Consider the following 13,924-nt stretch of genomic DNA (forward strand, 5'->3'; position numbering starts at 1 on the left):
CTGTCACTCTCCAGAACTTTATCTCAAGTCAGCGCCTATCTACTATACAAATCTCTAAAAAAAAAAAAAATGAGAAAAAGAGGCAGACAACGAACACATGATCAAACAGAGAATGAAATGGCTGTTTATAGTGGAATTTCTAAAGATAGATAGCCTTATCGGCAGACTCCGTTGCAAAGAATAGAATTCCTTCTGATAAAAGGCGTGTAAAACAGCATGGAGATCTTCCTGACAGGGGTTGTTGATGGCTGCAGCTCAAAGAAAATGCTCCACATTCATTCAAATGGTTTATACAACTGTATCTACAGCACATACAAAGTGTGCAAAGAAAAGACCCTGGTTTATTTTTGATCAAAATTTCTGACACATACAACAGTAAAAGATTCAAAGTAAAACTACATGCTTGAAATCCAGTTTTTATGCAGAGTTCTCCGTAATTGCATTGATCAAGAGATCATGTTATTAAATTTGAGTGTTTGACTTTAGTCTGACATCAAACTGAGCATGTTTTGAACTGTCACATGTACACAAAGCCTGACTAACTTGCTGCTGTCCAAACTGAGAAAGAAATAGGACATTTGGTTATGACAGGCCCACATACACATTCCTGATCAAGTGTAGAGTTAATATGAAAACTCCAAACACCCTGACGAAACGTCTCTCATTCTACAGCATGTGGGTTACTCTCATTTATCTAAATAGAATTAGCATCTGTAAGATCGTTTGGAATTTTTTTTTTTTTATTCCTAATTAGTTCTGAATGCAACAGCAAAACTCATTTTGAAAATCGGCAAAAAAGTCAGACTCAAGACAGCATCCAAGGGAAATAGCTTATGGTTAGCAGGATTTGGCAATAAAGATGCTGCAACGGGCCGTTGGAAATCTGAAGAGCAAATAGTCCAAATCCAGCAAACAGTGCAGGTAATCCGGGTGAAGAATATGGGAATAAAGGCAGAAAACAACAGAAACAAAAACGCAAATGACTGGAACAGGGGAAATTAACACAGGAGGTAAGAGCATGCACAATCTAACAAACAAGTAAGCACGCAATAAACAGCATTGCTAACCAGCATGAGGGATTTGTGTTGTATAACATCCTGTGTCGTTGATGGTTGGTGCACTGTAGACATAGGTATCGCCCTCTAAAGGAAACTTCAGAGTGAAAACAACCATTACCACCATATTGAAGTGTTCCTAACAGAAATGCTCAAAAACCGACCACTCAGGGCCATTCAGAATGAAGGATTTCAAAGAGTGCAATTGATAGACACTTTGGGCCCCCATATTCCTTTGTTCAGGGAAGTTGTTGGATGTTGAAATTCCAATGGGCTTATCCCTCCGTATGGACAACAAGAAAAGAGAAACATTCAAGAAAGGAATGCACTGACCCATGAACCACGACACCCACTAAAATAAATTTTTAAAGAAGTGTCTTTATTTATTGATTTATTTAATCAAAAATAAAATTAAGTTTAATTCTAAACAAATTTCGAGAGGATCACATGCTTATGATTGACCATGGCTGGTCCCGTATTAGCTAACCTACACATGATTCACCAATCAGACCATTCCTATTTCACAATAAATAACCAGTTTCATACCTCAGTTATCTTCTCCTTGAAGAATTTCCCCTTCCACCACTACTCCTCTTCCTTTTCCTAGATAGGGCAGCACGGTGGCCCAGTGGTTGGCACTGTTGCCTCACAACAAGAATGTCATTGCTTCAAGTCCTAACCAGGCTAACCAACATTTCTGTGTGGAGTTTACATGTTTTCCACTTTCTCACGTGGGTTTTCACCCACTGTTCAAAGACATGCAATATAAGTGAATGACTAAACCAAAATTGGCACCACAGATGAGCTCTGAGTCAGCAGTATATCTCTCCATAGCAATCCCTAATTTGTCTTTAGCCAAAAACAGCAGGGGAATTCCCGAGATCTATCTGATCTCAAACTACCCTCTTGCCCTGCAAATGGGAGGGAGCCCCGAGCTTGAGGATCTTATGAGCTCAGGGATTTCTTCCGGGAAAGCATGCCAAACAAGCTTTATAATCAATTATCAGCTAGGTGAGAACTCTTGAAATAAAACTAATATTGTCAAATATCATTACAATGTAAAATAACTTTTTTTCATGAGCATACTTTTTCTATACCTGTGATTTATGGCTTATATTATTTTTAGCTGTAATTAAAATCATGTGATCCATCAGAAATCATCCCAATTTGATGATTTGGTGCTCAAGAAAGTTACTGTGCATTCACACCGTAAGCAGCAAGAGCGTCAAAGAAGTCGGAAGTTGGCAAGAGTTAGGCGGCAAGAAGTTGCACGGCGAGTCTTTGCCGGTGTGGGTTTCGAGGAGTGTTGAAATCAAGTCAACTTTATGGTAATGAGCTATGACACGGTTCAGCAACAAGTAATCAAAATGTAGAAGTCCACCGATTGAGAGGATTCCTATGAACTTTGGTTCAAACCACAGTTGTTCCCAAGGGTTTGATTATTGCGGTCGCTGGATTTCCAATTATTTACTGTTTTCTTACAGGGACATAGAGTAACAAAATTACTGGCGAGTTACTGATGTGCATTAATGTTATATATTTTTTTTCTTTAAAAAAGCAGGAATCTCATGCACAATACAAAACAGTACTGCTGCTTCAGAATATTTCAGACATATGGACACATATTGGATAATTAGAGCAAAGCCACACCACACACAACTTGATCTTCCATTGTTAAAGGAATCTGATAAAAAAAGTGCAAAATTTTCATGCTAGAAAGCATGGTTTATGCAATAATGAAACTGATTTGCTGATATTCTGCAACGGCCCCTTTAAATACGAGATCAATGTAGTGAATTTTGACACAGAGCAGCCAGAGCGAACTTTGACGCTCTCACCGCCTTCAGTGTGAACGCACAGTTATAGATGCTTTTTTTAAGTTGTTATTATTATTATTAATGTAATAATTCTAATTAATAAATAAAATGTTAAAAACAAGACTGCAGAAATTGTGGTATGCATTTATTTTGCTTTAAATAGATCTTTCTAACATTTATTTATCTTTTTTTTGTGTTAAATCTCACCATTCCCATACCTTTAAAAGGTAGAGTGTTTGGAAACTGTTTTCCACGTATTGTAATGTAACACTGCTGGAACATGTGTGATGGTTTGAAAGATATGGGACCCAAAGCAATTTATATATGAAGGTGGCAGTGGGGGGTTGGGGCACAGAACATCAAGTCTGGGCTTGACATAGAGTTGTGCAAGATTGTTCTGGGGCAAGTTTACCATTTGTCAATCGCTGTCTTTGGTAACTGAGAGCACATGCATCATTAAGCCTACACAACCTTGACTCAAACTCTACTTTCCCAGGGGCTGGGCAAACAAACTTAAAGAGTGAGCTGGGGAATGTGTGTGTATGTGCTTATGCACAAAGATTGACAGCACTGGAGAGATTTGAAGCTCCTGAAGTTTGCAGTTGACCCCACAATCATGGGCCCATCCGGGACAGTGAGAAGTTTGCATTAAGACAAGAAGTTGAGCAGCTGGATGTCTGGTGCTGTCTTAACAACCTGCAGCTGAACAAACTGAAAACAGTGGAGATGGTTGTGGACTTGAGGGGAAACCCCCCTGCTCTCCCCCTCCAAAATCATGGACAGCATTGCGGCAGCAGTGGAGTCATTCAGGTTCCCGGGCACCGCCATCTGTTAGGACCTGAAGTGGGACACTGACATTGACTTTATTGTGAAAAATGCCCTGCAGAGGTATTATTTCCTTTGCCAGGAAATTCAACATGCCACAAAGGCTTCTGACAGTTTTACTTGGCTGTCATAGAGTCAGTTCTGTGTTTTTCAATTAGTGTCTGGTTCAGAAACCAAATCAGACATAAGAAGGCTGCAGCAGACTGTCAGGACAGCTGAGAGGATTATTGGTGTGCACCTGCCCAACCTCCAGGACTTGTACATCTCCAGAATGAGGAAATGGGCAGATAACATCATTCAAGACCCCTCTCACCCAAAGGACAAACTGTTCAAATGCCTTCCCTCAGGCAGTTGCAACAGATCTTAATACACTAAAATACCTAGCATAAAATATTTTTTGGCCAATATCTAACCTAAATAGTTAGTACATCAGTTTCTACCTGTTTTCTTATAACAATATAGTATGCTTATTTGTAAAGCCACTAATTAGCAAATAGTTTTATATAAATATTTGTATTTGTTTTTCTTATTTTTTAAACTTTAAACAGTCAACAATGCACATAGATAAATATATGGGTAATTCTTTAACTATGGGGACTTTTATATCTTTTGATCATATATCCAAAAAAAATATATAATTTTGTTCAAATTTCTCTTTCTTTGTCACACTAACAATAAAACCTACTTTAAAAAATGTACTACCTTTCTATTAAATATTTTCCATTTTATTTAACCTCCTTTTAGGTGTCTAAATCAAGGTAAATATTGCTTGATAAGGAAATGGATTTATTCTACGTCATTTCCAAACATGTAGTACCTTCAAAGATGTTTTTAAAAATCAAAGAAAATTAAGGTAAATAAGAGTGTTTTGTATACATGAATGGCTAGTATCAATTCAAAGCTAATCAGTGAAGCTATTTTTCATTTTTTCAAAATAAACTGTTTCCACCACTGTCATTTCCATCACCACACACATTTAAAAAAAAATATTTAAAAAGTTCTCATCATACATTAAAAGTGCATTCGCAATGTATAAGTTCATGCTCTATTTAATATACAAATTCTGTTTATTTATTTTCTAATAAACTCTTAACCAAATTATTATTAAACTTTAGAGTGTGACAGGTGTACAATTCAGAATACAACTAATTCATTTCATTGACAAATGTATAATTATTATATATATTGTGGAAAGATTGATTAAACTAGATACAAAAATGATCTTAGACAATGCTTGACTGCCATAATTTATTTCAATTTGAAATAAAAGCTGTATATTGAGATGTGGTGGAATTGACATTTATTCAGTTCACGATACTAGTATTTGGTATGAATTGATACCAAATTTTCTAAAAACGTCCATTTCGTGTTAACATTAGAGAGCTATTGAGAACGTTTTTAAAAAGAAATTACTGTAATTGGCTGTGAAGGTCATCAGTTCACCAAACTCACCGCTGTTTACTGAGTGTAACCACAGATACAGGGACACTGGAGTGTTTTTAAAGTCACGTCAATCGGCTGGTTTGTCTATAAACTGACATACAAGCGATCTGCTGATGGATCACGCATAAAGGGTCACTATTTATAACAAGCAAAGTGCGATAAAATGTCATTCAAGTGGTGCACTGTGTAAGCAAAAAACTGAATGCTTCACTAGCAAGAATCTGTTCTGCTTTGATTTATCTTGGGTCACCACAGCAAAATGAATCGCCAACTACCCTGGCATATGTTTTACGCAGCGGATGCCCTTCCAACTGTAACCCAGTAATAGGAAAGGTGAATATTACTAACATGCTATTAAAAAAAATGCACCACTGACTTTCGACCAGATTTTTATTGGACAATGGTCTATTTCAGTTGTCTCAAAACAACATGTCAACAATGCTCCTTATCACAATGCTCCTAGACCAGCACACCAATGACCACCACACAAATCAGTGCATATGTAATAGCTATTTAATTAATGTGGTGTATGATAATGTGGCATGAACATGATAACTGTGCTGTGCTAAAACTGGCAAAAAAACTTAAGCTGCATTGTTGGACACCAGCAACCATTGTGTAACGCCATGCCAGCAGAGGGAGCCCTCGTCCGACTACTGTCTCAGGTCCACTACCTCTGCAGTCACTTCCTGTTTGTGCTGTATTTCAGTGAGAACTCAGGCCATGCTTCCTCGTGAAGTATTGCCAGTTCACCTGCCTTACCAAGCGTTGTTCCAAGTGACTTTCATGACTGCTTTTCTGTGTATGACCCTACCTGCCTTGATCATGTACGTAATTTGTCTTTGCCCTCTTGCTCTGTTTTGGACTGCTTATTGTTGCCTTGAACTTTTGCCTGCCTTCTCACCACGTCTTCTGGATTTGCCCCTGTGTATCTTGATCTGTTTTGGACTGAATATTGTTGCACTGAACCTCTACCTGAATTACTACTACGTCTCCTGGAATTGCCCCTGTGTTTGTTGTTTGGTTTGGACTGCTTACATGTTGCCGACTCTCCACTTGTTTACCCGTTGATGTTTTTGCCTAATCCCATTAATAAACTTCTGCATATGGATTCTAACACTGTCTCAGACTCTCAGTTACACATTGACACCCATAGAAAGAATAAAAATACTCTGAAAGTCAATGACTAGTGCTTTTTTGTCATTTAAACAATAGCAAAATGTTCATTTTTGGGTAAACTATTTTAGGTGAACTATCAGTATTTTTACTTTTACCACAGTAATTGCTATTTAACACAAGGACTTGGTTTCACTAAGTTGGTTCAACAAAGCATAATAATAAAAATTACCATATATAAAATGCATATAAAATATAAAAATCCCCGAACAAGCTTGTTTTTTAAAAAAAAGTCTATGGTCAAATAGATGCAGGCATAAATAACGATAATACACTTAAGAAGGAATGAAATACAGTACTAATATTGTAAACTGTGAGTAAAAGAGATGAAAATAGAGCTACAAAGGTCACCTAGACATGCCATTGCGAGCACAAACAGTGGAAGATGACAAAAAGAGCCATTGATGGAGCAGCACAATGCAAAGTACACTGACAAATGCTTGAATCCCATTATAGCGCTTCTCCTCCAACTGCTTGTTTCCTTTTCGTGTTTTCATGCTCTCTGCTGGCCGCGGGTCAGTGCTGGGGGAGTTCTGTGACAAAGCTGTCATTGTGCTCACAGGTTAGAGAGAGGGAGACGGAGAGAATGAAAACACAAACTATGGGCCGTTCCTCTTCCTCTTTCTGTTCCGGCCAGGCAAACCGATCAACGGAACTGCATAACATGATCCCTTGGTAAAATGTGACATGGGATATGACACCTTAAAATAACCATAAGTAACAAGGATATTATTATTAGTATTGTTGACTTTTTTTTAATAAAAATCAAAGATAGAATAGAGTTATAGATAAAAGTATTAAGTTATAACTCTTAATAAATTATTAAAACCTGCGTTTAACAAATAAAAAAATAATAATAAAATTTTACTTAAAATTGGGCAAACGTTAATTAAAAAATGCAAATAAAAACAAAAAAAATAAGAAATAAAAATTTATTCTAGATATTAACAAACATTATAACAGTGAACTGATAAGTTACTTTCTTTGTTCAAAACTAAATCTTTAGGATGAATAAATAACATAGATGCACAGAAATAAAATATTATTAAAAAATATGACCATACTAACGAAATAATCATTTGTCTGCAGATGTCAGTGGGTTTGATATTATTTCTAGACACAAAGTGTGATATACAGATACTGAGTGAACATATTGGGACTGGAAGGGCATCCGCTGCTTAAAACATATGCAGGATTGGTTGATGGTTCATTCTGCTGTGGTGACCACTGATAAACCAGGGAATGAGCCAAAGGTAAATGAATAAATGAATGAATGAACATAAAAAGTAAACATCCATTGACTGGTTTAATCACTGAGCATCTTAATTGTGCTTTTCTCCCAACAAAAACACACTGTGTGGGCCAGTAAATTTCCATTTTGAATCTTAAGATTAAGCTATACCTCAACATTCTGAAGTTACCTTTATCATCTGAAGTTTGCTGACTTCATGCGTTTGTGGTCTGTTGCCGAGTTGCTGAGAGGAACAATGAAAGTCTGTGTGATGCTCATTAACATCTGGAGCAGAGGAGAGAAAAGCCTGTACACATCCAGCACTCGTCAGATGATCCTGATCCACTGCAGCCAAAGCTGATGCAAACACCAGCGCAGTCATGGACTTTTTAAACTGAGAAAGAAAGTTTGAAGACCAAGGTAAGACTTAAATTGTTCTTTGTAGCTTTGGAATTATTTGAACCCAAATTTGGGTCAATTGTTGACAAGTCTTACCACTGGGTTAAAAATGTAAGTGTCACTTTAGAGTGACACTTTATAGTGGCCTTATCTAGCTACTATTGTATGTACTAACTTACATCAATAAATAAAAGTAAACTTGTAATCCATGCAAGTTAAACCATTAAAAAAAATAATCAAAATTGTCCTCTGATGATGTCAGATTGATGACATGGGCAAAATATGCTTAGCCACGCCCCTCCAATCATCAGTTTGCTCTAAGTGAAATATGAGAGGAATCCTAACAAGTGGTTGCACATTTTTAAAGGGGTGGTCCACAGTGTACTTTAAGGCTTGGCTCTGTTTATAAGATGTAAGGTAATATGTGCTCATGCTTCACTTGTAGAAATACACGTTATTTTTTCATATATCTTACTTTATGTACAGCTACTCAGCTAACATGAAAGCGACTGTCATATGTCCTAGTTCCTCTGAAAGGCCCGCCCTCAAAATGCTCTGATTGGTCAGCTAACATAATGTGCTGTGATTCACAGATCAGCTCCACATCACCACATCATGCTCCTACAAGCATGCGCTTTTGCACTGTGTAAACAGAGAGTTTGTAAGCATCGTTAGCTGCCTGAATCACAGAAAAATGAAGAGCACACAGTTGAACCTCATGCCTGATCTCTAAAATAAAATCTGACAACTGTCTTTCACATACATTCGGAATAATTATGTGTAAGTAATATAAAAAAATGCACATATATTTTTAGTGAGTTTATTAATCGAGATGTAGAAAGCAGGGAAAGCGGCCCTATAGAGACATTGAAAGCATCCGCATAGAGAGACACTGCACGTGCTGCTGAAGACTGTGGCTGTTTACAGCAGTTTGACTGAAAAATATGAATTTTTAGCTAAATTGTTAGTGGTGCCAAACAGCAATTAACGTTGTTTACATCTTTGTTTACATCCTCGCAACAATATACCATTAACGTTAGAAATTGGGCATGTAATTGATCAATTTTAGCACGGAGCTGGGAGAGATTCTGGAAGCTGTCCTATGTCAAATGCTAGCTAAATCTTTTTTTATAATTCTCTGGAACATAATTAATATTAAATTATAAGCACTTTGTGTCGTGTTCTTTGAAAGCCCAAATACAGAAACAGAAGAAGCTCTGTGGATGTTTGGACGGCATTTTAGCTTTCTCTAAAATGCATAACATTACAGAGACTCTGGCCACGCCCCTTCACCCTTGTGATCTCACTAGCCCCTATGTATTTTTTTGTAGTCTCCAAACTTCGTTCGCTGTAGGCTTTGCTAAGCTAACTCTGTAACAGCCAATGTTTGTCTTTGCATTGGTCTTTGAGAGTCTTACATTCAGAGATGTTGTTTATGTTCACGCAGCTACATTACACATCAACTAAAGTTTAAAATATGATATCGGAGTGGACCACCCCTTTAAGATTTTCTTTAGTCTGTTGGGTTACTTTGACCCAAATTTGGGCTAAAACAATCAGCATTTTTTACTGTTTAATCATCATTTTTATGTTGTTTAGGAAAATCCACAATGAACTTCATTGCTCTGCTACTGACCTCAACCTGTTTCTTCTCTTGTATTAATGCAAAATACCACTATAATCAAGGTAATGCCTCCTAACAACTGCAATTGAGAATATCTGACTACAATATAAACATGATTTGAAAGCCATAACATGACATTTCGGTACATGATAATAAACTATTATGTGCATTTTAGACAAGGACAAAGAGTTAAAATACCTGCTGGAGCCTCTGGTGTTTGCTGAAGTCTCTGCTCGTCGTGGACACGCAGCCATTTTGCCCTGTGTGATGAGATTCAAACCATCGCATTACAGAGTGAAGTGGACTAAACTCGAGCCCTCTTCTCGTGGAGTGGAGAACATAGTGCTCATCACAAACGGTCATGCAGATAAGCAGTACGGCTCTGTTGGGCCTCGAGCGGCCCTCCAGCGAGCTCATGATCTGGACGTTTCTCTGCGACTCTCTGACCTGGAGCTGGAAGACGACGGCAGTTACCGCTGTGAACTCATCAACGGCATCGAGGACGAAAGTGTCATTATTACTCTGAGGATTGAGGGTAGGCAGGCTGGCACAATCTTTTAAATAATTTTCAAATAATACCTCGGCTTTTTTACCTATAAAGGGCCATGAATTTTACTAGCCGAATTGAATAGTTGTTGTTTATTAGCAGTCGTAGTAAATGCGCATAACATTCGAGATGATGCGAATGAGTAATGACAACAATAACGATGTTTTATTATTTGTATTATTACCATTGGCATCAGTTTATGTGCATTTACTACTAATAATAAACAACAGTAATATAGCTAACTTATTTCATAATAGTTTTGTTATAATTGTTATGTATTAGAAGTCATAGTAAATGCACATGACTTTTGAACTGATTCTAATGATAAAAAATAATATTTTTCCTAGTATGCTTTGATTTTTTATAATTTTTGAAATTCCAATATTACTAAATGTAAAATAATTATAATATATTATTAATAGTAGTATTATAAATATTTTTATAATATTTTAAATTATTGTCATTACATATATTTTAAATATGTCCATTATAATGTAATTATTACATTCTGTTTTAATAATGTATTTCAGGGGTTGTATTTCCTTATCAGAGTCAAAAAGGACGGTACAGATTTACTTTCTTTGATGCTAAAGAAGCTTGTGCTGAACAGGATGCAACCCTTGCCACCTACAAGCAGCTTTACAGAGGTAATAAAATCATAATTTCACACAGTTGAAAACCTTCAGCCAAAAGTTTAATTCAATTCCAAGAAAACTGTTAAGTGTTTCATGTCCTGATGCTCTTGTGAATGATCTTTGCAGCCTGGACTGAAGGATTAGACTGGTGTAATGCTGGATGGCTGATTGACGGGACGGTCAGTTACCCTGTCTTGCACCCACGGCCGGCTTGTGGAGGGGATCTTCTGTCAGGCATCAGGAGTTATGGGCCTCGTCACAAAACACGGGAGAACTATGATGCTTTCTGCTTCACCTCCACCACTAAAGGTGAAGTAAAAAATGAATGGAGATTCTGTTTTGATGGGCTTCAGACAATGACAACACCTGTTTCACATTTACATGTTCTTAATGTTAAAACACAGTAATGTTAGAAGTCTATGAACTGTACATTGAACTGTTTATACCAGGGGTGCCTAGAGGGCCAGTGTCCTGCAGATTTTAGGTCCAACTTGCTTCAGCACGTGTGCATGGATGTTCCTAGAAAGCCTAGTAAGAGCTTGATTAACTAGCCCAGCTCAGGTGTATCTGATTGGGGTTGGAACTACACTTTGCAGGACAGAGACCTTCCAGGGCCGAGTTTGAGCACCCCTGGTTTATACAGTACCACCCAAACATTTTGGGCGCCAGTAAGATTTTTCTCTAAAGAAATGATCCAGTGACAAAAGTGTAATGATTTCGGAAGTATCATGAGACATAAAACAATAATTCAAATATCAAACACTTTAAGCCTTGGTGATCCAAATATCTTTTAAAAAAAAAAAAAAAAAAAAAAACACTCACACTTACACACACACACAAACACACACACACACACACACACACACACACACACACACACACACACACACACACACACACACACACACACACACACACTCACACACAGATTTACAGGTGAGATTTACTAAACTGTTTCTCTTTACAACAAAAAACGATTAAAAACACAGCTACTATTTGTCCCCCCAACAGACTAGAAGAGAAAAAGCCAATCAGCGCTGTTGTTTTTGTATTTAGGAAAGACAAAGAGTCTCTTACTCTGAGTGACATCTCCCACTTTGCCCACATGAGTCTGTTGATCATGGCATTGGAGAAATCAATGTCAAAAACAAAGATTCAGGAATTTAGGTTTAAAGTGGTTTATTGTGCATATCAGTTCTTTTTAGGATATTTTACACTGTCCACTTTATTAGGTACATGCTTTCAACTGCTTGTTAACACAAATATCTAATCATCTAATACATGACAGCATCTCAATAAATTTAAATTTGTGGTCAAGTATGGTGACCTATACTCGGGTTATGTGCTCTACATTTAACCCATCCAAGTGCGCACACATTTGTGAACACACCCAGAGAAGTGGTGGAATCAGTGCCTTGCTTAATGGACTCACCCCAGCCCTGGTGTTCACTCTCACCACCAACAATCCCTGCTGGATCCGAAACTTAAACCTGCAAATCTTCCAATTCTTCCAAGTCCAACTGTCTAACCATTAGGCCACAGCTGCCCCAATTTAGGCTTGTTGATTTGAACAAGATGATCTTTCGAAGTTTAAACCAAGGATCAAAATGTAGAAGAGAAGACCATTTACATGAATTTGAACATGGCATATTTTATGGTACAGTATGGGCTGGTCTGAGTATTTGAAAAACTGCTGATCTGATACTGGAATTTCCATGTGGAATAGTGCAAAAAATGGTCCACCGGGTTGAATCAGAAGTAAAATGTGGTCCGGCCAAAAAAAAGTATGAATGTAAATGCATAAAAGTTAAAACAATACCCTACTTTTGCTTTCCCAGGCTCTGTATTCTTCATTGAGGGCCAGCTGAATTTTGCAGAGGCTGAACGAGCCTGCAGACGGGATGGTGCTGGACTAGCCAAGACTGGTCAGATCTACTCATCTTGGAGGTTTCAACAGCTGGACCGCTGTGATGGAGGCTGGTTGGAGGATGGCAGTGTACGATTCCCCATTATCAACCCAAGAGAACACTGTGGAGGGATTGCAGAACCGGGGGTTCGTAGCTTTGGGTTTCCTAGCAAAAGCATGCGTCTCTATGGGGCTTACTGCTACAGGTAACTGCTTCAGGTTTTGGTAGCAGGTAATGCTTTGCTCTACATGTTGATTGTACTTAATTAAAATGTCTAGAATGTATCCTCAGTTTCTGCAGAATTTAACAGTATAAGCATCAGAGGCTTTTTGCATTGTTGAAAATGTATTATATGGTTAGCTTATACGCTATCTAGCATTCATCCATCATTCTGGATTAAACAGTATATCTGGCCACTGATTTAAGTGAAGTTAGATAAACTAATTTCAATAGGAGCACGTGATATGATTGATCGCAGCTGGTCTCTCACCCGCAATCATCGATAAACCAATTAGATAAATCCAAACGTACAATAAATAGCCCATTTCACGTGACTTCCCTTATGTTCTGTTCCCCTATCCTCCCCATGTCCACCTTTACCAGGTGGAGCTCTTTGGAACTACCTGATATTGGAACCTCTTGCATGCTTATTGACCAGGCGGGTGCCCTGGGCTCAATTATTCATAAGCAATATCTAAGTGTGAACTCTTGAAAAGCAGAAAAGATTGAATCCTTGAGGATAAACCTTCAGATACAGAAACCAATTAGTCCTGTTTGAATAGCTGTTAGCTTGAAATGCTAACTCTTTTAGCTGAGCAGTTAAAAAAAAATATTACATAGCAAGAAATATATGTAAAATTAATCAGATGATTATTCATTTGTCACATTTAAAACAAATAGATACATATGTGGTGCTGTATACACTGTGATATATGCAATATTTATTTGTAATATTTATAAAGCAAATAATGATTTTCATTTGTTTTAGTGATTGTACAGATTCCACAGGATGTTTGTTTTAAAAAGGGAAATTACGTTTTATCAATGCTTTTTAAACTGTCTAAAATTATACTAAATGATACTTAACTGTTGGATTTCTTTATTTAATTTAACAATGTAAATAAACAAAAAGGTATGACAAAAAAATTGTGAATAAAACTACCAATAAAATCTTTATTTACATATACTTGATTTATTTCGTAACAGTCCTAAAATATAATTTACACATGGCAAATACATAGACAGTGTTTTAGAAAAACAAATTC

At 37.2% G+C, this 13,924-nt stretch overlaps 1 protein-coding gene across 1 annotated transcript; it reads left to right on the plus strand.

Moving 5' to 3' along the window:
• The first annotated feature begins 7,894 nt into the window (after positions 1-7,894).
• hapln2 (hyaluronan and proteoglycan link protein 2) lies at positions 7,895-13,833 on the plus strand. Its single transcript, NM_001082816.4, is given in 6 exon segments — positions 7,895-7,967; positions 9,546-9,632; positions 9,746-10,105; positions 10,648-10,764; positions 10,879-11,061; positions 12,591-13,833. Coding segments are annotated over 5 exon segments (1,014 nt in total). The 5' UTR covers positions 7,895-7,967; positions 9,546-9,556; the 3' UTR covers positions 12,869-13,833.
• Positions 13,834-13,924: the final 91 nt, after the last annotated feature.

The sequence above is a fragment of the Danio rerio genome, chromosome 16, assembly GCF_052040795.2.
Source record: "Danio rerio strain M-AB ecotype USA chromosome 16, GRCz13ab, whole genome shotgun sequence".
Taxonomy (NCBI): domain Eukaryota; kingdom Metazoa; phylum Chordata; class Actinopteri; order Cypriniformes; family Danionidae; genus Danio; species Danio rerio.